This window comes from Dendrobates tinctorius, unplaced genomic scaffold, assembly GCF_039654945.1.
Source record: "Dendrobates tinctorius isolate UK_male_01 unplaced genomic scaffold, ASM3965494v1 ptg000107l, whole genome shotgun sequence".
NCBI lineage: Eukaryota > Metazoa > Chordata > Amphibia > Anura > Dendrobatidae > Dendrobates > Dendrobates tinctorius.
Window position 1 is genome coordinate 35,679,427 of NW_027361775.1, and position 27,668 is coordinate 35,707,094.

At 43.6% G+C, this 27,668-nt stretch overlaps 1 protein-coding gene across 1 annotated transcript in view; it reads right to left on the reverse strand.

Moving 5' to 3' along the window:
- LOC141100710 (uncharacterized) overlaps positions 1-27,668 on the reverse strand; it is a 503,724-nt gene that overhangs the window by 16,680 nt on the left and 459,376 nt on the right. Inside the window, exons 59-62 of the mRNA XM_073589357.1 lie at positions 17,255-17,428; positions 15,739-15,812; positions 6,938-7,017; positions 6,117-6,295 (exon numbers count right to left, since the gene is read on the reverse strand). Coding sequence (XP_073445458.1) covers positions 6,117-6,295; positions 6,938-7,017; positions 15,739-15,812; positions 17,255-17,428 — 507 coding nt within the window. The remainder of the gene's footprint in view (positions 1-6,116; positions 6,296-6,937; positions 7,018-15,738; positions 15,813-17,254; positions 17,429-27,668) is intronic.

Here is a 27,668-nt window from a genome sequence, read left to right on the forward strand (position 1 = left end):
AAATCCATCTTCATCAGAAACATAGTGAGACACCCCAGTGTGCAGGAGGTCCGGGACCAAGGGAAATTGGATGTGAGGAACACATGCAGTTTGGTTCGGTATCTCATCAGGGAAAGCAGTCTGTCGCTCAGCGCAGAGATGGAGTGTGTTTTTACTGTGGTAAAAAGGGCCCTTTCATAGGCACGTGTCCTTCCCTATCTCACAGTAAATAGTCACCAAAAAACTAAGAAGATTGGGTTGCGGGAAGGTTAGCAACCAGGCTGTACTTATTACCTTCCTGTGTAGGACACAATTTTTTCTTCCAGCTGAGATTCATCTGGGTGAAATTAAGTTGTTTGTGTTTGCACTTCTGGACAGTGGGGCAAGGTTTAACTTGATCAATGCTAAGGTTGTCCAGCTTCAGGACCTCAATCCACATTCACTGTCCAGACCCATACCCATAATATCCATTCACTCTGCCCCCTTGAGACAGGGTTATTTTATTTAAGTCATCCGATGGCTACATCTTCAGGTAAGGGCAATGCACTCTGAAGTTATTGACTGTAATGTGCTAGAGGGTCTTGACTCTCCTGGGGTTCTTGGACTTCCTTGGATCACTCTGCACAATCCTGTGGTAGATTGGCAAACTCGGAAGTGGTAAAGTGGAGTGAGTATTGTCAAGGACACTGCTTTGTTAAGGTGGATACCCAGTCTGTGTCTAAATACCTGCCTGACTTTGGGGATGTGTTCTTGGAGCATGGGTGCCAAGAACTTCCTCCCCATCATCCTTATGACTGCGCCGTTAATCTTGCTACTGGGGTCAAGCTGCCTAACAGCAGACTGTATAATATCTCTGGTCCAGAAAGGCAAGCCATAAAGAACTATATTGCGGAAAGTTTGGCAAAGGGTCACCTCAGATCATCCTCTTCCCCAATTGCTGTGGGGTTTTTCAAAACTGGACCTCAGGGGGTGTATAAGCTCATTTGTACAAGTATTAAATAGGGGATGAGTGGAAAACAGTCTTCAAAACGCCTGATGGACACTATGAGAACCTTGTGATGCCATTTGGGTTGACGAATGCATCTGCCGTCTTTCTGCACTTTGTAAATAACATTTTTAGTCACCTGCTGGTAAATTTGTGGTAGTCTATCTTGAGTCACATCAGGTAAATGTCAGGCAGGTCTTACAAATACTCAGAGACAATAAATTATTTGTCAAACCGGAGAAATGTATGTTCTCAGCTGAGGAGATTACTTTTCTAGGATATGTGGTATCGGTCACCGGTTTTCGCATGGATCCGGCGAAAATCCGGGTGGTACTTGATTGGGGTCTCTCTGATGATTTGAAGGCATTAAAAGTTTTTTGGATTTCGCCAGTTACTACTCAAAAACTTTTCGGTAGAAGCCAAACCTCTGACGGATAAGACCAGGAAGGGGATAGACGTTTCGATGTGGTCCAGTACAACCAGGGAGGCATTCAATACCTTGAAGAAGTGTTTTGCACCGGCACCAATCCTCAAACAGTTTGATGTTACTAAGCCTTTTATTGTCGAAGTTGATACGACTGAGGTGGGATGAGGGATGTATTGTCGTAGGGTGCGTCTATTGGTAAATGGCGTCCATGAGCATATTTTTCTAAAAAATGTCGTCTGCAGAGAAAAAATATGACATAGGTAACAGGGATATCTTGGCAATCAGGTGGACTTTTGAAGAGGGGCATCATTTTCTGGAGGTAGCAGTTTATCCATTTATGGTAATCACAGATCACAAGAATCTTGCATATTTAAAATCTGCAAAATGTTTTAACATCTCGACACGCAAGATGGGCATTGTTCTTCACCAGGTTTAACTTTTTTGACACATACAGGCCGGGGAACCAAAACATTAAGGCAGATCTCATTGTTTTCCTGGAGATGGAAATAATTGTGAACCGGTACCTTTACTAGAAAAAGGGGTGGTTATTGCGTCTATATGCTCCAAAGAGGTTGTTGATGCTCAAGGGGATGCCCCGTTGCCTGTCCGCTAGATAAACTGTTTCTGCCCATTAATCTTTCTCTAAGAATCCTTAATGAACATCACGATTCGATCTTGGCCGAACATCCTGATAATAAAGCCACAAGGATACTTCTTACTTTGTGTTTTTAGTGGTCAGGGGTATCCCAGGATGTCCGGCAGTATGTAGACGATTGCAGTGTCTGTGCGTATTCTAAGACCTCTCATACTCGTCCATCGGGGTCTCTCCAGCCATTGGAGATTTCCAGTAGTTCTTGGTCTCACTTATCAGTCGATTTTATCACAGATCTACCCATGTCAGCAAAGAATAGTGTAATTTTGCTCATGGAGGATAGATTCAGTAAATCGTCTTATTTTATTGCATTGCCAGATATACCTAATGTAAAGACCTTGGAGCAAATTTTCATCAGGCAAATTGTAAAATTACATGGGATCCCGACCCATATTGTTTCTGACCGGGAGTTGCAGTTTAATTCCAAGCTTTGGAAGGTGTTTTGCACCCGTTTGGGGATCCATCTCTCTTTTTACCCGTAGTCTAATGGGCAAACTGTACGGAATAACCAGAATCTGGAGACTTATCTTAGGTGTCTTGTGTCTGAGAATCAGGAGGATTGGGTTACCTACTTACCTCTAGCTGAATTTGCAGTAAATAATTGTTGTCATGAGTCTACTGGTAAGTCCCCATTCTTTGAGGTGTACGGGATTCATCCTCAGTTCAACTCATTTAATAGGAATCGTTCTTCTGGATTACCTGAAGAAGAACGGTTTTCATCATCTATTACATCTGTGTGGCAGAGTGTTACTGATAGTTTGAGGAAGATGGGGTCCAAATATAAGAGTGTGGCTGATCGGAGACCTTTAATGGTTATTGACCTGTGTGTTGGTGACTTGGTGTGGTCGTCCTCTAGAAACATTAAGTTGAAGGTTCCATCTTCGAAACTGGGTCTCAGGTTTATTGGTCCTTATAAGATGGTAGCCGTCATCAATCTCATAGCATTAGGATCCATATTGTGTTTCATCGATTACCTCTCAAAAAATACATTGCGTTTTACGTACCATCATTGCTACCCCCATCTACAGTACCTGTGGATGGAAACTTAGATTTTTAGATAGCAAAAATTATGGCTTCTTGCTTAGTTCATCAGTTACTTCAGTGTCTGGTATATTGGAAGTGATACGGTCCTGAAGAGAGGATGTGCGTATCAGTATCTGAGGTTCATATGGCCAGACTGATCCAGTCTTTCCACGTGACACACCCTGATAAACCCAGTTCTGAGCTTTTGAACATCCCTCAAAGAAGGGGGCTACTGTCACCGGGTTACTGCGACAGAGAGGAGCCAAAAGCCAGAAGACTGCAGCGTCTGAATGCTCTTACTCCTGTGATGAATAGAAGCACTTCACCTTCTTTTAAATGGTGTAAATCTCTTTTGGCAGTACAGGGGTTAATGTGCCATGTTTAGAGCTCTGAAAACTGGGGCTCTCAACAGAGCATGGTTAGCCACTCCTATCCCCTATATAATCTGGGTTCTAACAGACACATATCATCAGAGCTAGCTTATGCTGCATTCCTAAGAGGATAGTAGTTGGTGGTTATAAGACTAGGCATTTTGGTATATGTATCTGTGACTGTTGTTTGGTTTAGTGAACGTGTTAATTCCCTTTGTTCTCCTACTTTGGTTTTACCCCATCCTGCACTACCCAATGCATTCCTTTGTTATCTGTGGCTGAATATTTGTATGTCTGGTATTTTCTGTTCCCCTATTCCTGTTAACTTGTTCGCCTGGTTGGAGTACTACGGTGCACAACTACTCTCATCTTCTCTGGGTGGGGGAATGGTATAGATGGAGGGCGGATTTAGGAGATAAGGCAAGTTATGTGGCCCCTGCATTTTCACCTTCAAAAGTAACCCAGGAAACAAGGCGAGCAAGGATGCTCCTTAGCGTTAGGGGCAGGGAAAGAGCCACTGGTCCTGGGTTACCTGACAACAGAGTCGTGACACGGGGGTTTTCACGATAACCTCTCTGGCCAGTGTCTACTGTAAGGTCACGTGAGTTCACAACAGTTGGTTCTCGCAGTAGCACTCGGTACTCGAGCTGCCGTGAGACCCGGTGTCTGTGGAAATCATAAGGGAGACTTTAAGGTTACTGACGTATCCAGCTGCTAGAACTTCTGGTGTCTGTGAACTAAAGTTACCTTGGGTGTGTATTTTATTGTACTTGTTAATAAATAATAAAGAAATTAAAAAAGTGGTGTCCCCCTATTTTAATAACCAGTCAAGGGAAACCAGACAGCTGGGGGGATGGTTTTGTTATTTTGGAAAGGGACCAATATCAATAAATGTTCCCAGCCAATTAATATCAGCTCACAGCTGTGTGTTTAGCCTTTACTGGGAGGGAGGGAGTATCCCAAAAAAAAATAATGTGGAGCCCCCTGTTTTCAATAACTAGCAAAGGCTAAACAGACAGCTGCGGACTGATCTTAATAAGCTGAGAAGAGGCCATGGATATTGTCTCCCTGCCAGACTAATAACACCAGCCCTCTGCTGCCCCAGAAGTAGCACATATATTATATGCAAGAATTTTGACTCTAAGCTTTTGCTCTTTCTGCTTGCCCTGGTATGTTAGCAAGTGGGGTAATAGTTTAAGGGTTGATGTCAGCTGTTTTATGTCCGCTGACATCAAACTCAGGGGTTAGCAATGGAGAGGTGTAGATCAGACACCCACATTACTAACCCCATTGTCAAAAGTAATAAAGACACACACAGAGAAAAGTCCATTAATTGAAAAAATTACTCCCCAACAAGTCCCCTTTTTAAGAAATTTATTAAGATAAAATAAAAAATAAATGTAATCCTCGTGTCCACTCATCCCTAATTGTAACCCTTATCATCAGTGTATATATTCTATGCAGATGTGTATATGCTATACTTTCACTGTCTCGTCCATCACTCATTAGTTAATTGCATAATTGTCCTGAAGATCGGAGGAAGCTGACTTTGTTTCCCTGACAATTGGTGGCAGTGGTGGGATGTGCATGATTCCATTGGTATTCTCATTGACAATGATGATGAAGATGGAGTGAAAGAAAAGACATGCAGCGACCAATCATTTGTCTTCAGGGGAGATAAATCAAAGTCAGAACTGTCTGGCAGTGGCTTTTTTTTATAGAGAACTGAGCTTAGCGCTCATGTGCATGGAAGAGTCAGGAGAGATAGCTGTGTGTAGTATGAACTTTTTGCTGACAGCTATCTCATAACTATGTACCTGAGCACATTCAGGAGGACTGTTGTGCTGCTGAAGAACAATACAGTGTAGATACTAAATAATCACAGGTGAACATAGTGATGTTCACAGACACCTTTGTATTTAGCAGGACTAAAGGTTATATTATATTGAAAGGCTAGCAAGTATTTTTCTGACACTATTAAAAATACTGTACATATGGTTCATATCTAAACTGCTTCTACTTGTAATCCTATAAATAAATCTCTATCTTTCCCTGGACTGTATGATTTCTAGCTCTCTGTAATTTCATACTGTTCAAGTCAAATGATGCATTGTATTATAAGACTAAGAAAGGTGACATTTTAGCAGACATTAACTATGGTATATGTATGTCTCAGGCTATGTTAACGCGTTGAGTTTTTCAGCATTTTTTTGCTGAATTTTGCACATTTTCAGCTGCGTTTTACAGTACCAGCAAAGTGCATGAGATTTCAGAAATCTCATGGACATATCTTGGTTTATTTTGTCCTCAGTATTTTGTGCAAAACCTTGGTTTTTGCAGAATGCAACATGTCACTTCTTTCAGCATTTTTTTCAGCGTTTTTCACCCATTGTTTTGGTGGTGAAAAAAAAGCTGAAAAAACACAGGTATCAGGTGTTGTTGCATATTTGGTGCCAAAACCTGATGAAGTAGAATCAGAGTTTTTTTATGCACTAAACTTTATCAGCATGCACAAGAAACAAATATACCCTGACAAAAACGCAGCAAGAAAAACATAATAAAAGTAAGCAAAATCTGCTTATTTGAGGCGTTTCCTTCTGAGCAGGTTTTGCCTTAGGAAAAAAAAAACACATCGTATGAACATAGCCTTACAGTTTACAGATACTAAGGAATACTTACATTGAAGATGGTCAGTTACATTGGTAATTTTAATGTCATCTAGGGCCCATATGCTTGGATTTGTAATTCTCTGATTTAGATGTGTTACTAGTTCATTGTTTAAAAATTCAATTATTGCTATATTTGCCACATAAGTAAATTTTGCACTGAATGTTGCATTCATATCACTAGGCCCATTCCTGAAAACAACATATAGAAACATAAAAACATGAAATAAAACATGAAATAAAATCAATTCAATAGAAAAGCTAAAATAATGTGTTTTGGCTATTGCACGTACCGATGATACACAAGCTTACAAGCTCCAGAAGAGTATCTAAACCTTTCTATCTTTTTCCATCCTTCAGTGTCAATTTAATCGCAAGCAGATCAGTAGGGCAGAAGGCGGTTTGAATGATTGGTGGGGATCTCAGGACCCATGACACTACCTAACTGCTTTGTAATTAATAGGGCACCAAAATATATGACTGCCAAATTGCAGATTTTTTAGTGACTACTTTTAAAAATATGGCCCCTCACAAATAACAAAGTATGAAGCAAATAAGGAACGTTGTACTCAGACTCTCTCACAACTCCATACTTTCTACACCTAAATTAAAGCCCACCTTCCCCTTATTAATTCAAAAATTCTGTGCTGGTTATTTTCATAATGTATTTTTATAGTATTTGTAGGGGAGCTCTGTTTTCATTACTTAGTATATGATATCATTCCAACTGCATTTAGAGACCACTGGGTACAGCGAACTGCATGTAGTATTTTAGTGCTAGGGAAAACAGGTTCTAGGAATGAACATAGAAATGCAATGAGTAACGACACTTACACTTGTTCTATGAATTGACTCGTCTTCTCATCAAACAAATGTGTCACATCTAGCCGGGCAGTTTTTAGTTTTCCTGCAATCTGTTTAAATCAAATAAAAATATTTAAAGACAGTGGAACAATGTAGCCATTATTTGCCTTAATCTTAGATAGGCCCCCTTCACATGTCCGTGCTTGCAGTACTTGTGCCATCTGTTTTTTCACAGACGCCACACATACTCATTATAATCTATGGTGCTACACACATGTCCGTGTATTTGCACACGGAGACATGTCCGTTTTTTACTATCAGCACAGAGGAGAAGGGCCAATACAAGTCAATGGGTCTGTTTAAAACATGTACAGCATACGGATGGCATCCATGTGTCATCCTTGTGCCATTCCTCTGCTGTACGTGTTCAACATTGCTAAGTATTGGAGACTCAATTTTCTTAAGCCATATTGGAAAAAAACAGATGTCACACAGATAGAGATGAGTGAACCGTTCAAAGTTTGGCTCACTCATATCCGAACATATCCGAACCTCATTAGATTCAATGAGAGGCAAAACCAAACGCATAGACACAGAAGAAGTCAGCCATGGGCCATGCATGAGGTATCAGGGTCTGGCACAGAATTTACAGCTTGGAACTGAAGTTTCAATGAGGACCTGGTGGCTAATGGAGCCGTGTAAGCCTTCTTAGCTGTGAGACCTCATACCTCATGCAACATATCTCCAATTAATTTTTTTTATTCCAGCCACACTCAGATGGTACAAACATCAGTTTCATACAGTAATATTGGTAGAAAAATGTAAGGAAAGTAACACAGGTTGTTGACTGAAAGTAAGTGCAGGTCTGCCTGTCTGGGAGTCCTACTTACGTGGGCAACCAACCAAATGGAGACCCAACTTGGAGTCTCCACATTTCCAAAAAATAATTGTCACACACCCCTAAAGTGGCATCAATTTCCATAGAGTAGAAACAGTATAATAGGTCTCTGACACACCCTCCACCACAGGCAACCCAACAGATGGAGACCAACTTTTCAGTTTCCACATCTCAAAAAATAATTGTCACACAGCACAAAAGTAGCACCAATTTCCACAGAGTAGAAATAGTAATAGGCCTCTGACACACCTTCTATTACAGGCAACCCACCAGATGGACACCCAATTTGCAGTCTCTACTTTTCAAAAAATTGTAACATCAGCAGCAGTACTAACAGCAGGCACAGAAGAAACCGCAAAGATGGCACAGAATGCAATAACGCAAGATCAATACATGACACTAAAAACAACACCATCGCCTAGTCTGCTCAATCTGCGATTGGGGTGCAAAAGTCATTAAAGATCCATGACTTGTTCATTTTAATTCACTTATACCTCTGGTTGGAAATGTTAAAACATTAAATTTTTTGTGTTTTTCTGCTCCTCTAATCACGCCAAACAAGATTTGAAAAGGTTGAGTTTCAATTGCTTTTAGTTCAGGAGAAAAGTTTTAATGAAAGTTAGTCATTCTACACTTTGAGGAGACATCTGGATGTGCTTATCTGTCAGGAAACCACCAGCAGTGCTGAAGACACATTCTCAGGGAATGTTGGCTGCTGGGCATGACAAAACTTTTAAGATATGACAGGCGAGCTCAAGCCACTCTTCCATTTTAGAAAACCAAAATCTAAAAGGGTCCAACCCCCCCGATAGCATTGCTATTGAGCTCTAGATACTCCTGCACCATCCTATCCAGTTGTTTCCTGATGAAGCTGGTGGCAAAATGCGTGTAGGGTCCATTGGACAACTGCACATTTGTTTTCTCCCCTCTGGACACTTCATTTAGATGCAATTACTATTTATCTCAATTGCATTTTCAGATCCTCTCTGGATAGTCATAGCACTAAGCTTTTATACTAGGGGTCTTCACCATATGTTCAAGCTTGTTTATTTTTTAGTCAAGATTATATACTTATCTACACTTCATGTGTGTATTGGACCATTTTTAGGAATACTTTGTTATTTTATTTCTGTATGTTTTTAATTTTACCTTTATATTGATAAAAGATGTTATATTTTATGAGACCCCCTTGCACTCTTGCTCCTTGCGTTGGTTGTGCTATTTATCTTAGAGTGTGTCTCTAGAGAGTTTTAGTTAATCTCTGCTCACTTTTTTGTAAGTTGTTCACAGTGTGTCAGACTTGTACTCTGTTCAGACTTGTCTAAAAAATATGTTAAACGGTTGACAGAAATAGTTTATGCCACTTACACTGCTGCTACTAATATTTTGGCGATGCCTTCTTGACATTCGGGGGGTTGGATATCAACAACTGGGATGCACACTGTGTGCCTCACTGCTGTCTTGTTGAAAAACATTCTTAAGATTGTCTACAAGCATATTTCAATAATCTAGCATGCACGCATCCCTTTCCGTGAAGAAGCATCTGGCTAAATTAACTCTTGTACAGAGTGGCAGCACTATTTCAAACCCAAAGAATACAGGCATCTTGTTGAAGATAGAGCAGCAAGAAGACGCTCATGTGTCGGCCTTCCATGAGGTCTAAGTCCATCATGTGTTGCACTTAAGGTTGCCTCCTCTGTCCCCTCTCGCTAATCACGAACATGAGAGAGCGGATCAGTTTCCCCTTCACCTCCTGACTGTTGCGTGTCCATAATCTCATACTCCTCAATTTGTTCTTCACCTCCTGCATTTTCACTAACATCATCAAACTAGGAAAAAGAAGCTTTATACCTTAAAAGTATTAAACTTTATTGAGATTTGAATACATTTATTTTTATAAAACAATGAGCCATGATAAAACAATGAGGACACAATGTGCAAATGAAGAGAGCCACACCAAAGCGGTAAGGTGCCAGAGGTTACCAAATGATCTTAGGCAACAAAAATAATACTAAAGGTCATTTGAAGCATATGATTAAGTAATTAGCCATAAAGGATTAAGCCAGTGGTTGACAAGCCTCCTAATGGGGTTACAATGGCCAGATAAGTAATTAAAGGGAATCTGTCACCTATTTTTTCGACTATAAGCTGCAGCCACCGCCATCAGGGGCTTATCTGCAGCATTCTGTAATGCTGTAGATAAGTCCAAGATGTAACCTGAATGAAAAGAAAAATGAGTTATATTATATTCACCCAGGGGCGGTCCGGGTCCGATGGGTGTCGCGGTCTGGTCCAGCTCCTCCCATCATCTATCGATAACGTCCTCTTCTTTGCTTCCCGTCGCGGCGCGGGAAAGGTCAGAGAGGTCCGGCGCCTGCGCACTGCAGTACTCTGCTCTGCCCTCAACAAGGCAGAGCAGTGTGCCTGCGCTGGAGCCGTGATTGGAAGCAAAGAAGAGGACGTCATCGCTAGAAGATGGGAGGCACCGTACCGGATCGCGACACCCATCGGACCCGGACTGGAACCAGACTGCCCCTGGGTGAGTATAATCTACCGTATATACTCGTTTATAAGTCGAGATTTTCAGCCCATTTTTTTGGGCTGAAAGTCCTTTTCTCGGCGTATCTTTTATACGATGAACAACAAACAATTACATTGTGCTAACCAGAAAAATGTATGCAAATACTTGTCTCAGTAATTCATTTTTCAACCTGCATGAAGAAGGAACCTTTGTACTCTGATCTCTGAAAGAACAGGGGGGTAGTCGTGGCTGAGGGTGGCAGTACTGGCACCCCTGGCCCACAATTACAAAAAAACAATGTCCCTTCTGTTGTGCATTTGGTGGTTCACTTACTTGCACATCAGAGTCCACTCTGGTCTGTTAGGGCTTTCTTCCTTTAAGTACCATGCAATAACAGTCAGAGTCCACATCCAGTTCCAACAAAACAATTTACTCAGTCCCAGCACGTCCAGTTTTGTCACAGAAACAGCACAAGATTCTTCACAGAGCATAACCTTTCATTTCCCTGTTATGTCCCTCACTCCTGCAGGAATATTGCAGGGTCACACTGTCGCCTTCGGTACCGCAGCTTGTCAGTATTCCAGGTTTTCTAAATCACCATGTGAATGATTTTGCCCTTTGTCAAGATGGAGGTTGCTGTTTTTGTGTGCCCTACTTCCTGTTCATTTGTATATAACCTGGCTCAGGTGCTGCCTTCCTTGCTGGAGTATTCTGCTTCCTTCAGCTGTGCTGCTGGTTCCTTAGTGTGCTTCTACTGTGGCTCTGGACATTCCATGTTCTCTGAGTAGGAAAGCTGCATTTGTTGACTTTGGAACTTAACCTTTGGTTCACTTCAACGGGTAAGAACTGTGTTCCTGAACTGTGTGTTGTTCTTAACCCTCCACTCTCCCCAGTGAGAATGGTCAGAACTATCACCAACCGTCTGCTTTAATGTGAACCTGTTTCTGGACTCACCTGTGTTCACACCACTTCTGGGATCAACTTGTGAATCAGCTTTTGGACTTTCCTGTGCTTTTGCTGTGTCTGGGATTTACCTATAGACTTGTTCTGGACTTCCTTGTGCTTGCTACATACCTGGATTGGACTCTTTTTGCATCGCTACTGTGTGAACTGCGCCACGTCACCTGAGTGTCATACTCACCTTTGGATCACATTTTTGTGGGGACTCTGTCTTGGGAACTATACCAAATCGCTATATCGCTTAAGGACTTATCTCATTACAGGTTATCAGTATATTGTTTTTGGGTGTAACTGTTGTTGTAAAAATACACTATTTGCCCTAAAGCAACCCATTTCTGTCTGCTCATTGCCCCACGCTACCAGAATCCTCGAGTTCCTACAATAGTATTACAGGATACTCCAGCCTAAAAGAGGTTTCTGCTTGGGCAATGTCGGAGTCACGGGCAGACAAAATGTTTTTTATGATTAACTCCTTGCAACAGGAGGTGGGGGCTATACAAAATAAGCTCAGAGACTTGGAGTCCCGGGTGGACCACAATGCACAGGTGTTTGGTCAGGCTCTCCAAGATCTAAGCACCAGGACGGAAGTCCAGGAAGCCTTACCCACTGAGCATATACTGTCCCCCAGTATGCCCAAGTTGCCTCCATTCCGGTTTAATGGTGACCGAAGTCAATTTTGTGGGTTTGTTAATCAATGCATATTATTTTTTGATGTACATGCCTCTTACTACCGGTCTGACAGATCTAAGGTTTTATGTATTATTATGTTGTTGACATCACGGGCTCTGGCTTGGGCAAATCCTATGGTTGAAAGTCATGATACCCGTCTAAATAATTTGGATGATTTTCTGACATCTGTGGCGCAAATGTTCGACGATTCCAACCGCCGTGCCACCGCTGAATCTGCCCTGCTGTCCTTACGCCAGGGGAAGCATTCAATCATAGAATGTTACCGAATTTAAGAGGTTAGTGGTGGATACCAACTGGGACAACAATGCTTTATTGCCAATTTTTAGGAAAGGTTTATCCAGTGCAATCAAGGATGAGCTAGCTCGTTCAGTGTCCCCTCAGGAGTTTGAGTTGTTTTTACAACACTGTGTGCGTATTGATATTCGCCTAACTGAACGCAGACAAGAGAAATGGGCAGCTTTAAATCGCATCGCTAATTTTTCTCTTCCATCTAGGGAAACTACAGGCAAAAACCTGCGGGAGACCGAGGAGGTGCCTATGCAAGTGGACTCACTACAAAGACATGAGAATAATGAACGCCAGGAATACCGTTTCAGTGAACGATTATGTTTTTATTGTGGTCAATCAGACCATTTCCTCATTAATTGTCGTAAATGTCCCAGGCGACCTAACAAGGTGTTGGCGGCAGTAGGGGATTATGACAATACGGACGCTGAGTCTGAGATTTCAGAGACCAGTCTACATCTAGACGCTGTGTTTCCCCCAACATTGATGTCGACTTCCCCTAAAGATCAAGGGGAAAAGTATTCACATTGTTCTCTTCCTATTCAGATTCTGTGGGAAGGTCAGTGGATATCAAGTTCTGCCATGATAGACTCTGGAGCAGGTGGGAATTTCATGGATTCTTCTTTCGCCAGGAAACATGGTATAAGGACGCAACTAAGAGCTTCACCAGTCACCATGGAAGCGGTGGATGGTTCCCCATTCACTTCTGGACCAGTAGACCAGGAAATGGTGCTCCTGGAGTGTGAGATGGATCCAGACCATCAGGAAACTCTTTCATTTATGCTAATATCTTCTCCTCATGTTGCTATAATTTTAGGAATTCCCTGGCTACGGTCGCAAAATCCAAACATCAATTGGGAAACCAAAGAGATATCCTTCCCCTCGAAGTGTAGTCCAACCATCAGTCCAACAGTCCCGCTTCCAGTTGCCCAGGACGTGGAAGAGGCAATACAGGTACCCACTCTCCCTCTGGTTTACCAGGAATTCGTTGACGTTTGTGACAAAAAGAAGGTGGCCCATTTTATTCCTTGTACCAGTCTTCCCTCAGCTACAGAGACAGTGGATCTGGTTATCCAGAACATTTTCCGGCTGCAAGGGGTACCAGATGAGATCATCTCTGACAGGGGAATACAGTTTACCTCTAGGTTTTGGAAAGAATCTTGTTCTGCGCTCCACATTAATGTTTGCTTGTCTTCTGCATACCATCATCAGACCAAAGGGCAGACCAAACTGACCAATCAAACCTTGGAGCAATATCTACGCTGCTACGTCAGTCATTTGCTGGATGACTGGCTAAAGCTACTTCCTTTAGCAGAATTTTCGTACAACAACTCACAGAGCAGTTCGACGAATGTAACGCCTTTTTTTGCCAATCTGGGATATCATCCAAATATTCTCCCTAGGTATCCGGTTGTTTCTTCGGTACCGGTGGTTGAAGACAGAGTGGAGCTGTTGCAACGTAATCTTGAAGTTTTGAAGGACTCCCTGACTGTAGCACAGGAAGGTTACAAGAAGTCGGATGATAGGTGCTGGTTTCTGGAACCTATGTACAAGGTAGGAGACTTGATTTGGTTTTCTACCAAGAATCTAAGGTTGGGTGTTCCTTCGCAGAAACTGGGACAGAAGTTCATCAGTCTATTCAAGATTACCGGGTTTGTGAGCTCCGTTGCTTGTCGGCTGAAGCTACCACAAACTCTAAAGGTACACCCAGAATTTCATATTTCTTTATTAAAACCGGTTTCTCCTAACACGTTTCAGGGATGTATCGTACCTCCTCCTCCACCAGTGTTAGTTGATGGCAAAGAACAATTTGTGGTCCAGGACATTATTGATTCAAGACTTCATCGAAACCGGCTTCAGTATCTAGTTAGATGGCAGGGTTACTCTCCTGAAGAAGATTCCTGGGAACCAGTAAGTAACATCAATGCTCCCCTGAAGGTTGCTCAGTTTCATCGGAGATACCCAGACAAATCTGGTCCGGGATCGACCTGAGGCCACTTCTAGGGGGGGAGTTTTGTCAGTATTCCAGGTTTTCTAAATCACCTTGTGAATGATTTTGCCCTTTGTCAAGATGGAGGTTGCTGTTTTTGTGTGTCCTACTTCCTGTTCATTTGTATAAAACCTGACTCAGCTTCCTTGCTGGAGTATTCTGCTTCCTTCAGCTGTGCTGCGGGTTCCTTAATGTGCTTCTACTGTGGCTCTGGACATTCCCTGTTCTCTGAGAAGGAAAGCTGCATTTGTTGACTTTGGAACATAACCTTTGGTTCACTTAATCGGGTGAGAACTGTGTTCCTGAACTGTGTGTTGTTTTTAACCCTCCACTCTCCCCAGTGAGAGCGGTCAGAACTATCACCAACCATATGCTTTAATGTGAACCTGTTTCTGGACTCACCTGTGTTCACACCACTTCTGGGATCACCTTGTGAATCAGCTTTTGGACTTTCCTGTGCTTTTGCTGTGTCTGGGATTTACCTATAGACTTGTTCTGGACTTCCCTGTGCTTGCTACATACCTGGATTGGACTCTTTCTGCATCGCTACTGTGTGAACTGCGCCACGTCACCTGAGTGTCACATTTACCTTTAGATCACATTTTTGTGAGCACTCTGTCTTAGGAACTATACCGAATAGCTATATCGCTTTAGGACTTGTTTCATTACAGGTTATCAGTATATTGTTTTTGGGTGTCACTGTTGTAAAAATACACTATTTTCACTAAAGCAACCCGTTTCTGTCTGTTCATTGCCCCACGCTACCAGAATCCTTGAGTTCCTACAATAGTATTACACAGCTTCATGACTGGTCAGACTAATCCGCTTCAGAAGTTCCTTGCCGTTTCGCCTCAGACATCTGGGATTGTTCCCACAAAGTTGGCTGCTACCATCTTGATGCTGTCCTGTATTCCTCCACTACTGTGTGACTGTCAGCCCATTGGCCCTGGATGGCTGGGCTCCTTGCTTAAACGTTACGGGACTCAATTGTCCTATCTGGGCTCCCAGCTCCTACTGACTAAATGCAGGAAGATCTCTAACTTACACCCAGTTGGCCCCTCCTAACTTAACTAAAATCCTATTATGCCTCCCTCTAGTGGGCTAATCTAAATACTACACTTTCCCTACAATTATACCACCCAAGAAATAATATATATATTTACAATACACTACACAGCAATATTATAATACATATACCTCATATCAGACATATTAAATATACATTACATTTCACAGTATAACATATTAAATATACCAGCTTCTCAGGGATGTAGAAACACGAGCAAGGGTAGTGGGGTACAAACTAGTCCTTGTACACCCCTTATATGAGCATAAAAGTATTTACATCACATCTCAAATATATATGAAATCATTGCTACAAATGGAACTTTACAAGATAGGTGAAATACATATAATTGCCTAGTGTAAAGACAGATTCATCAGGCAGCTAAACTTTAAGTTAAAATATAATGAAAAAAATTACCTACCAGGTCATAACTCTCTTTAGAAGTGAAAATTCTGGTAGAGGATAAGTCTACATGTATAGACCTCTGCATTGTACCTAAGAAAACAGAAACATGGCATTTTATTACATATGAAATAAACTGACATTGTAGACATGCAGTTAAGGGAAACCACTCACCAGCTTTATAGATTTTGTCCATTCACAACATACTGATGTAAGATATTAGTGGTGGTCTGATATAAGGCATCCCAGCCGATCAGATGCAATATGCTCAGATGTTTGCCACATGTAAATAACGGCTACAAATCACAGCTGTGTTCATTGTGTAGCAGCAATTGCTGGGTAATGCACCTATCAGTAGCCACTACTCATTGAGTGGAGCCAGGCTTTCCAGCTCCATTCACAGTGTTTATATCAAGGAACTGCTGGAGTCTATAGATGATCGATGAGGACGCCTGGTGTTGGTTATCCATCAATATTATACTGATGAACTATCGTAAAGATAGATTATCAGCATACTGTAAACGGACATCCCCTTTAAATGAAATTAGTAAATTATGTTGACATATTTTACCTTTATACATCAGTTTACAATACAGTTTATAACTGAATGTTTTCAAATCCTGTCATGAGTCTGTTGTCGGATAAGCCGGGGGCAAAGGGCTCTTTCCCTGTCCAATATCTAGGTGCGCTCTAGCTATCCATACTACCTGGATTACTTCAAATGATGAAGACACCAGGGCCAAGTACCTTACTGAGCTCCTGAATCTGCCCTTAATCTGTCCCCACTCCCATCTGGGGAAGTGGGGAGTAGTTCTCCCCGTGTTTGCATGGGTTTTCTCCGGGTACTCCGGTTTCCTCCCACACTCCAAAGACATAATGACAGGGAATTTTTAAATTGTGAGCACCATTGGGGACAGTGATGAAAATGTGTGCAAACTGTAAAGCGCTGCGGAATATGTTAGCGCTATATAAAGATTATTATTATTAGAAGTGTATGTAGATACATAAACCAGACTAACAAGGGATAAAGAAAAATACCAGTCACACAAATATGCAATCACAAACAAAAGAGTAGAACACCGAGCAGTGACGGAAAGAAAAAAATAAATAGGAGAGGATGAGGGTTTGCACAAAACCGAATCATCAACCAACAGCCTTTAGATAAACACTCCAAATGCTTCCTCAAACAACCAACGCCTTCAGCTCAAGAGCCAGGCAGCAAGAAACTAACACTGTAATCCCTATTAGCCAGAGGGAACTATATATAGCAGAGGGGAGTTGCCAACACTGAACAGCTGAGACCATCAACCCAGCAATACACTAGAAGCTCTCAACTGAACAGATTAATCCTTGCACTACTAGCTTAAATCCGCACTATTTAATATGATGGTAAGGTGTTTCTAATCAGTGAATCAGTACAGAAGTGCGGGAAACCAGATGCTGTGGTCTTCTGGCACCTCTCTGCTGCGGTAAACCTGTGACATGTCCAGTGAAGAAAAAAGATGTCTGCATACAGCCTGAGAATAGTGGCTTACCTGGTCTTAGGTCTGCATTGAAGGATTCTGCTGCTTTTGTACAATTTTCACCAGTGAATACTGGCAGGCATGAGCATTGAGGGATGCAACTTTCACCAACCAAGGTACAGGTCCCACCATTGCTACAATAGTTTGTTTCACACTGTGCTATACATGAACAATCTGCGCCATTACCTGCAAATAGTAATGAGAATAGGTCAGTTATTATTATTTATTTATATAGCACCATTGATTCCATGATGCTGTACATGAGAAGGGGTTACATACAAATTACAGGTATCACTTACAATAAGCAAACTATAATAACAGATTGATATAGAGGGGAGAGAGGACCCTGCCCTTGCAGGCTTACATTCTACAGGATGGTGGAGAAGGAGACAGTAGGTTGGGGGGTTGCTCCGGTGTTGGTGAGGCGGTATCTCTGGTAGTGGTGAGGAGGCAGCTGGGTCATTGCAGGCTGTGAGTTTTCAGGTTCCGTCTGAAAGATCTGAATGTGGTTGATAGTCGGATGTGTTGGGGCACAGAATTCCAGAGGATGGGGGATTGTCAGGAGAAGTATTGGAGGCAATTAGGTGAGAAGTGAATAAGTGTGGAGGAGAGAAGGAGGTCTTGGGAGGACCGGAGATTATGTGAGGGAAGATATCGGGAGATTAGTTCAGAGATATATGGAGGAGAGAGGTTATGGATAGCTTTGTAGGTCAGTGTTAGTAATTTGAACTAGATACGCTGAGGGAATGGGAGCCAGTGAAGAGACTTGCAAAGGGGAGAAGCAGAGGAGTAGCGAGGAGAGAGATGAATTAGTCGAGCAGCAGAGTTAAGGATGACTGGAGAGGTGTGAAAGTGTTAGCAGGGAGGTCACAGAAAAGGATGTTGCAGTAGTCGAGGCGGGAGATGATGAGGGCATGCACAAGCATTTTAGTAGATTGAGGTTTGAGGAAAGGATGGATTCTAGAGATATTTTTTGAGCTAGAGGTGGAAAGAGCTTGGATGTGCAGTTTGAAAGACAGGGCAGAGTCAACAGTTATTCCGAGCCAGCGGACTTCCGATACGGGGGAAAGTGTGATGTCATTAATTGTGATAGATAGATCAGGTAAGGAAGATCTGTGAGATGGAGGAAAGGTGATGAGTTCAAATTTGTCCCCATTGAGTTTGAGGAAGCAGGAGGAGGGGGATATGGTTGATAGACACTCCGGAATTCTGGACAGCAGAGAGGTGACGTCTGTGCCCGAGAGGTAGATCTGAGTGTTGTCAGCATACAGGTGGTACTGAAATCCATGGGACTTTATGAGTTGTCCCAGGCCAAGTGTGTAGGTAACAGCAGGTTCACAGGATGCAGTGACGAGACGCGAGACTGGTTGAACTTTGAAAAGCAAACTCTTTTTAATTTAAAGCCGCTAGGGCTATACAATGCAACCAAAAAGGGGTAACAACAGTTGTCCTCGCAAGGACTCAGTACAACCAAACACTATTTGGAAAGAACACGGCTAACCCGGCCGAGGCCAGTTACTATGCGGCCACGGTATGGCCGTCTACGAGTCCTTATACTCTATAATGTCACTTATCCGTCCTGACGTCCCTCGGCGTCTCTGTGGAAGCTGCGTTGCTGATGAAACTGCTTTGGCATCTTTGATGAGGCTGCTGTGGCGTCTTTGATGAGGCTGCTGTGGAGTCATTGATGAGGCTGCCTTGGCGTCGCAGCCCCTGGGCCCAGCTGCTGAAGATTTGGAGTAGTCTTCGGGCGCCCCAGTGCCCAGGAGGAGTTGGGGCACAACAGGCCCTGATTGAGTCCTGAGATGAAGTAACCCCCTGTTGTAACAGCGGGATTGCGCTTGTTAGTGAGTTCAATGGGACTCCTGTCCCCAAGCAGGGTGGTGTCGCAGTGCTCAAGAGTGGCGGTTTACTGGCCACGTGCACAGCCTGAGACTGTGTGCAGAGTGTCTCTGTTGATGAGGAACAGGCCCCCACTGCCGACTGCAGCGGGGTGAAGGCGGCTGAGAGCGGTGATAGACAGGCCACAACCACGGGCTGATGTGAACCGGCAGCGTCCACGTGTGGCAGCGGGCAGGCCGCAACTGCGGGCTGAAGAGGAATGGCAGCAGCAGGGAGAGGAAGCGGACAGGCCGCGGAGGGCTCGAGCTCAGTGGTAATTGCGAGGATGACCGGGGGCAGGCCGTAACCCGGGATTGGGGTGGAGAGACAGTCCCCTGTCGCTAGGCTCGGCGCCTCTTTCCTGAGGGCCACTGCGTATCTACCCTCTGCTGCTAGTCGCTTCTCTCAACTATCAGTGTCCTTCCCGCTCTCTCACGCCCCTTCCGTCTCCTGCTCCGTGTCTGACGTATCACCAACTGACTCCACTGAGCGCTCCCTGTCCCTTTTATACTCGCCCCTCCCCTTGCTGTCACTCTCAGCAGTCCACTCTCCTCCTCTGCTCCCCGGGTACTGTTTCCTTAGGAACTCAGATGGCGGTCCCCTTGGTTCCGGCCCTGACACTCTGCAGGGGTCCTCCACCCTACAAGTGTATAGATTGAGAAGAGTAAGGGTCCTAGAACAGAGGAACAGAGCCTTGGGGGACTCCAACAGAGAGAGAGTGAGATGAGGAGGTAGTGTGGGAGTGGGAGATGCTGAATGTGCAGTTGGAAAGGTATGAAGAGATCCAAGATAGAGCAAGGTCTTTGATGCCAAAGGAGAAGAGGATCTGTAGTAGGAGGCAGTGGTTAACTGTGTCGAAAGCAGAGGACAGGTCAAGAAGGAGGAGTATAGAGTATTATCCATTAGCTTTGGCTGTAAGAAGGTCATTAGTAATTTTGGTCAGGGCAGTCTCAGTGGAATGATGGGGACAGAAACCAGATAGTAGATTGTCAAAGAGCAATTTAGATGAGAGGTGGGAGGAAAGTTCAGCATGGACGTTGTCATGATACCAGTGCTGGGTTGACCAGCACTACTGGGGTTAATGTTTTGACTCAGTGCACACTCTTACCTGCACACCTGGGACCTATTATGGTGGCCTCTCATTGGTTCTGGGAAAGCTTCTTATTGCCTCAGGAAGCTCCCATCCCCCGTCAGTTACACTTTCGCCCTTGGCATTGTGTGGTGACCCCTGAGTGTTTTTGTGCTGTGTTCTGGTTGCTTGATTCTCTGTGTATGACTCGGTCTGTTTTCTGGATATTGCTTTGGATTCTGCTTGGTACCTTCTATGTCTGTTTGGTTTTGACTCCTGCTTGGCCCTGACTATCCGTTCTGTCTCATCCCTGGTACTTTACTGATATCTCTGTGTATGACCTCCGTTTTGCCTGACTGAGTATTTCTGTATAGTGTCCTGCCATCTCTGAAAGCAGGACGCTAAGCCCCGCCCCCTTGCAGTCACATGACCGTAGGTCCTGTGACTGCTCGCTAAACTTCAGCGTCCACAGGTCCTGTGTATCTGTACTTTCCGGTTGTACCTGACCCCGGGCCCCCCTGCAGTGCGGGTGAGTCCCAGCTTAGTGGAGGCTGCACGTCGGCAGTGACAGGATCCTGACAGACGTGCTGCTCCAGGAGTTTGGAAATGAAAGGGAGCAGTGATATTGGGCGATAGCTGGACATAGCGGTTGGGTGAAGGGTTGGCTTTTCAAGGATAGGTGTGATTGTGGCATGTTTGAAAGCAGAAGGGAAAGAACCAGAAGTTAGTGATAGGTTGAAGAGATGGGTTAGGGATGGGATAAGTGTAGTGGTGAGGTTGGGAGGAGGTGGATGAGGTCTAGTGCACAAGTGGTGAGTTGTGATTTGGAGAGGAGACAATTAAGTTCCTCTTCAGTGATGTTTGACAGGAAGGTTATGGGGTTTGGGCATTGGTCTGGTATACAAAGGGGTTGTGGCGGTTGAACAATAAAGACTTGCCTTGTTTAGTCAATCTTATTTTTTAAGTGTGTGGCAAAGTCCTCAGCAGAGATGAGGGAGGTTGGAGGGGGCAGTGGTGGGTGGAGGAAGGAGTTAAAAGTTTTGAATAACTGTTTGGGGTTGTAGGATAGGGAAGATACAAGGGATGTGAAGTAGGCCTGCTTAGCAGAGGTGAGGGCAGATTTGAAAATGAGTGTTGCCTGTTTGAATGCAGGTGAAATCATCTTGCAAATTTGTTTTCTTCCAACATCGCCCTGCAACCCTGGATGCTTACCGGAGCTTTTTAGTGATGTTATTGTGCCAGTGTTGTCTATTGATGCATCGCACTCTGCCATGAACGAGAGGGGCAAACGTGTCAATGCTGATGTGAGAGTGGCATTGTAGAAAGCAGTGGCACTGTCTGTGTCGTGGAGTGAGGATATGGATGTCAGTGGTAGAATAGATGAGAAAATGGAAAACGATCTTAGGAGCACAGGAAAGAGACTGAGACAAGAGATGGGTTACTGTAGCAATATGTTATAGGATGATGTGGCCTCTAGGGGACTCATTACATTGATGTGTGTACTATAGAGTTTAAGAACTTGTTGGTTAGTTGTTGTTAGCAGACATCTTGTAATGGAGGAATGCTTTGCAAGTGTCATGTAATAAAAAAGCCTGGAGATATCCAAAGAGTGTGATCCATGACAGGAAGCAAATAACAGAACAGTTACAACATCCACCTGATGAAGATGGATCCTCCGTCGAAACGTGTTGTGGTTTAAACCCATCTCTTGTCTGAGTCTCTTTCCTGCGCTCCTAAGATCGTTTTCCATTTTCTCATTGCTCCTATCCTTCATTGGAGGTTTTCGGCTGGAGCTGCGGTGGAGACCTGACATCCTTGTTTGCCCCTGGGTTGCTTCCTAAGCTCTCCTTTATGACCGCTTATCACTGACTCTTATTCACTTGTTCCTCAGTGGTAGAATAGAGTCAGAGAGCATGTGGGTATCTAGGTGTGCGAGGTTTCTGCCGGGGAGCGCATGTTGCTGGGCATGGGTGACAGGTGAGGAGGACAGGGATGAGAAAGTGAGTAGATGGTGGTCGGATAGAGGGAGAGGGGAGGTAGTGAAGTTAAATAGAGAGCAGAGAAGGGTGAAGACCAGGTCTAATATATGTCCATCTGTGTGGGTGACTGAGGAGGACCACTGGGTTAAGTCCAAAAGATGAAGTAAGGGACAGAAGTTTGGAGGCTGTTGATTGAAGGGTATCAGTGGGGATGTTGAAGTCACCCATGATGATAGTGGGTATGTCAGTGGAAATAAAGTGAAGCCAGGTAGAGAATTGGTCCATAAAGGCAGTGGCAAGGCCCGGAGGTCGGTATATGATGGCCACTTGGAGGTTGGAGGGAGAGTAGATGTAGACCAAGTGGACTTCAAAAGAGGGGAGGATAAGGGAGTGTAGAGGTGGGATTGGGTTGAAGGTGCAGTTAGTGGAGAGGAGAAGACCCTCTCCTCCACCATGTGTGTTTCCAGGGCGAGGTGTGTGGGTGAAGTGGAGGCCGCCATAACACAGCACAGCAGAGAAGGTGGTGTCGGAGGGTGTCAGCCATGTTTCTGTGAGGCAGAGAAACGCAAGATTGAGAGAGAGAAAGAGGTCATGAATCACATGAAGCTTATTGCAGATGGAGCGGGCATTCCAGAGTGCTGCAGAGAGAGGGAGCAGGGGCACGGGTTTTATGTTGAAAAGATTGTGGTAATTCATATTAGATAGGGAGCGGTAGGAGGGGGTAGTAATGGGAGGTATGAGTTTTGGAGGTCCAGGATTGGGAGACATGTTGCCAGCAGTGAGGAGAATCAGAGAGAGGGAGATAAAGTGAGTGGCCAGCTTGTTTTATGTTTTACTAGAAGAGATCTGAGGTTGAGGAGCAGGTCAGCAAAAGAGCTCAGGTGGGGAGGTAAGAGGGAAGGGGAGATGATTATTTGATTAGTGGGTGCTGGGGTTTGAGGATGGTGAAGGAGAGTGAGAATTAATGGAGCAAACACTGTAAGGGCATATGTAAACATGGTGAAGCAGTAAGATGGGTTAATAGAAAAGCTAGATCCAAGTAATAAGAAGTGCTTACTCGGCAGACAAACCCAAAACAGACAGATTCATATTATGGGGTCCTGGCATAGTTATATTTTAAGTAAGAACAAAAGAACATACTTATTTTTTTAATATAAGAGAATATCCGCAAAATGTTTAATTATTAATGTTTATTATTATAGCGCCATTTATTCTATGGCGCTTTACAGTACATGTGAAAAAGGGTATAAATAATAAAAACAAGTACAATAATCTTAATCAATACAAGTCACAACTGGTACAGGAGGAGAGATAACCCTGCCCATAAGGGCTCAAAATCTACAAGGGCTGGGTGAGGATACAATAGGTGAGGGCAGAGCTGGTCATGCAGCGGTTTGGTGGATCGGTGGTTACTGCAGGTTGTAGGCTTGTCGAAAGAGGTAGGTCTTCAGGTTCCTTTTGAAGGTTTCCACAGTAGGTGAGAGTCTGATATGTTGGGGTAGAGAGTTCCAGATGAGGGGGGGAGGTGCGGGAGAAAGCTTGTATGCGATTGTGGAAAAAGGAGAGCTTGTGTGCTGGTAGGTACTGGGAGACGAGATCGCAGATATATGGAGGAAACAGATTGTGGATGGCTTTGTATGCCAATGTTAGGGTTTTGAACTGGATTCTCTGGGTAATTTGGAGCCAGTGAAGGGATTGACAGAGAGGAGAGGCCAGAGAATAGCAGGGGGACAGGTGGATTAGTCGGGCAGCAGAGTTTAGGATAGATTGCAGAGCCAGGAGTGTTAGAGGGGGGCCACAGAGCAGGAGGTTGCAGTAGTCAAGGTGGGAGATGATGAGAGCATGCAATAGAGTTTTTGCAGGTAATAGGCTGAAGAATGTATGGATCTGGGAGATGTTTTTGAGTTGAAGTTGGCAGGAAGTGGAAAAGTCTTGGATATGTGGTTTGAAGGAGAGATCAGAGTCAAGGATTACTCTGAGGCAGGGAGCCTGTGGGACTGGGGAGAGTGAGCAGCCATTTACGTTAATGGATAGGTTTGTTGGGGGAGTTGATTGAGATGTGGAAATATTATGAATTCTGTTTTGTCCATGTTAAGTTTTAGAAATCTAGTGGAAAAGGATGAAATAGTTGACAGACATTGTGGGATTTTGGTTAGTAGGGAGATGATATCTGTTCCAGAGAGGTAGATCTGTGTCATCAGCATAGAGGTGATACTGCAAGCCATGAGATTCTATGAGCTGTCCCAGACCGAAGGTCTAAATGGAGAAGAGCAGGGGCCCTAGGACTGAACCTTGCAGAACTCCGACAGATAGGGGGTGAGATGAGGAGGTGGTGTGTGAGTGGGATACACTGAATGTCCGGTCTGTAAGGTATGACACGATCCAAGATAGGGCCAAGTCTGTGATGCCAAGAGATGAGAGAGTCTGTATTAACTCCTTCACCCCCAAGGGTGGTTTGCACGTTCATGACCGGGCCAATTTTTACAATTCTGACCACTGTACCTTTATGAGGTCATAACTCTGGAACGCTTCCATGGATCCCGGTGATTCTGACATTGTTTTCTCGTGACATATTGTACTTCATGTTAGTGGTAAAATTTCATTCAAATAACTTGCGTTTATTTGTGAGAAAAATGGAAATTTGGCGAAAATTTTGAAAATTTCGCAATTTTCCAAATTTGAATTTTTATGCCCTTAAATCACAGAGATACAGCACACAAAAAACTTGATAACTAACATTTCCCACATGTTTACTTTACATCAGCACAATTTTGGAACCAAAATATTTTTTTGGTAGGAAGTTATAAGGGTTAAAAGTTGACCAGCGATTTCTCATTTTTACAACACCATTTTATTTTTAGGACCACATCACATTTGAGGTCACTTTGAGGGGTCTATATGATAGAAAATACCCAAAAGTGACACCATTCTAAAGACTGCACCCCTTAAGGTGCTCAAAACCACATTCAAGAAGTTTATTAACCCTTTAGGTGCGTCACAGGAATTTTTTTGAATATTTAAAAAAAAATGAACACCTAACTTTTTTTCACAAAAAAAATACTTCAGGTTCAATTTTTTTTATTTTACCAACGGTAACAGGAGAAATTGGACTGCAAAAGTTATTGTGCAATTTGTCCTGAGTACGCTGATACCTGATATGTGGGGGGGAACGACTGTTTCGGCGCATGGCAGAGCTCAGAATGGAAGGAGCGCTGTTTGACTTTTTCAATGAAAAATTAGCTGGAATTCAGATCGGACGCCATGTCACGTTTGGAGAGTCCCTGATGTACCTAAACAGTGGAAACCCCCTACAAGTGACCCCATTTTGGAAACTAGACCCCCCAAGGAACTTATCTAGATATGTGGTGAGAACTTTGAACCCACTAGGGCTTTACAGAAGTTTATAACGTACAGCGGTACAATTAAAAAATCATCTTTTTTCCACAAAAATGATCTTTTCACCCCAATTTTTATTTTCCCAAGGGTAACAGGACCCTAAAAGTTATTGTGCAATTTGTCCTGAGTACGCTGATACCCCACATGTGGGGGTAAACCACTATTTGGGCGCATGGCAGAGCTCGGAAGGGAAGCAGCGCCATTTGACGTTTTTGGCTGGAATTGAGATCGGACATCATGTCGCGATTGGAAAACCCCTGATGTACCAAAACAGTGGAAACCCCCCACAAATGACACCATTTGGGAAACTAGACCCCATAAGGAACTTATCTAGATGTGTGGTGAGAACTTTGAACCCACAAGGGCTTCACAGAAGTTTATAACATACAGCCGTACAATTAAAAAAATCATATTTTTTCCACAAAAATGATCTTTTCACCCTCAATTCTTATTTTTCCAAGGGTAACAGGACCCTAAAAGTTATTGTGCAATTTGTCCTGAGTACGCTGATACCCCACATGTGGGGGTAAACCACTATTTGGGCGCATGGCAGAGCTCGGAAGGGAAGCAGCGCCATTTGACGTTTTTGGCTGGAATTGAGATCGGACATCATGTCGCGATTGGAAAACCCCTGATGTACCAAAACAGTGGAAACCCCCCACAAATGACACCATTTGGGAAACTAAACCCCATAAGGAACTTATCTAGATGTGTGGTGAGAACTTTGAACCCACAAGGGCTTCACAGAAGTTTATAACATACAGCCGTACAATTACAAAAATCATATTTTTTCCACAAAAATGATCTTTTCACCCTCAATTCTTATTTTTCCAAGGGTAACAGGACCCTAAAAGTTATTGTGCAATTTGTCCTGAGTACGCTGATACCCCACATGTGGGGGTAAACCACTATTTGGGCGCATGGCAGAGCTCGGAAGGGAAGCAGCACCATTTGACGTTTTTGGCTGGAATTGAGATCGGACACCATGTCGCGATTGGAAAACCCCTGATGTACCTAAACAGTGGAAACCCCCCACAAATGACACCATATTGTAAACTAGACCCCCCAAGGAACTTATCTATGATATTTTAGTCACCATTTTTTTATTTTCCCAAGGGTACCAGGAGAAATTGGACCCCAAAAGTTGTTGTCCAATTTGTCCTGAGTATGCTGATACCCGATATGTGGGAGAAAACTACTGTATGGGCACACGTCGGGGCTCGGAAGGGAAGTAGTGACGTTTTGGAATGCAGACTTTGATGGAATGGTCTGCGGGTGTCATGTTGCCTTTGGAGAGCCCCTAATGTACCTAAACAGTGGAAACCCCCCCACAAATGACCCCTTTTTGAAAACTAGACCCCCTAAGGAACTTATCTAGATGTGAGGTGAGCACTTTAAACCCCCAAAGGCTTCACAGAAGTTTATAATGCCAGGGCATGAAAATAAAAAAATCTTATTTTTTCCACAAACATGATCAATTAGTCCCCAATTTTTTTATTTTCCCAAGGGTAACAGGAGAAATTGAACCCCAAAAGTTGTTGTCCAATTTGTCCTGAGTACGCTGACACCCCATATGTGGGAGAAAACTACTGTATGGACACACGTCAGGGCTCGGAAGGGAAATAGTGACGTTTTGGAATGCAGACTTTGATGGAATGGCCTGCGTGTGTCATGTTGCCTTTGGAGAGCCCCTAATGTACCTAAACAGTGGAAACCCCCACAAATGACCACATTTTGGAAATGAGACGCCCTAAGGAACTTATCTAGATGTGTGGTGAGCACTTTGAACCCCCAAGGGCTTCACAGAAGTTTATAATGCCCGGGCATGAAAATAAAAAAATCGTATTTTTTCCACAAACATGATCAATTAGTCCCCAATTTTTTTATTTTCCCATGGGTAACAGGAGAAATTGGACCCCAAAAGTTGTTGTTCAATTTGTCATGAGTACGCTGTCCCCATATGTGGGAGAAAACTACTGTATGGACACACGTCGGGGCTCGGAAGGGAAGCAGTGACATTTTTGAATGCAGACTTTGATGGAATGGTCTGTGGGTGTCATGTGCGTTTGGAGAGCCCCTGATGTACCTAAACTATTGAAAC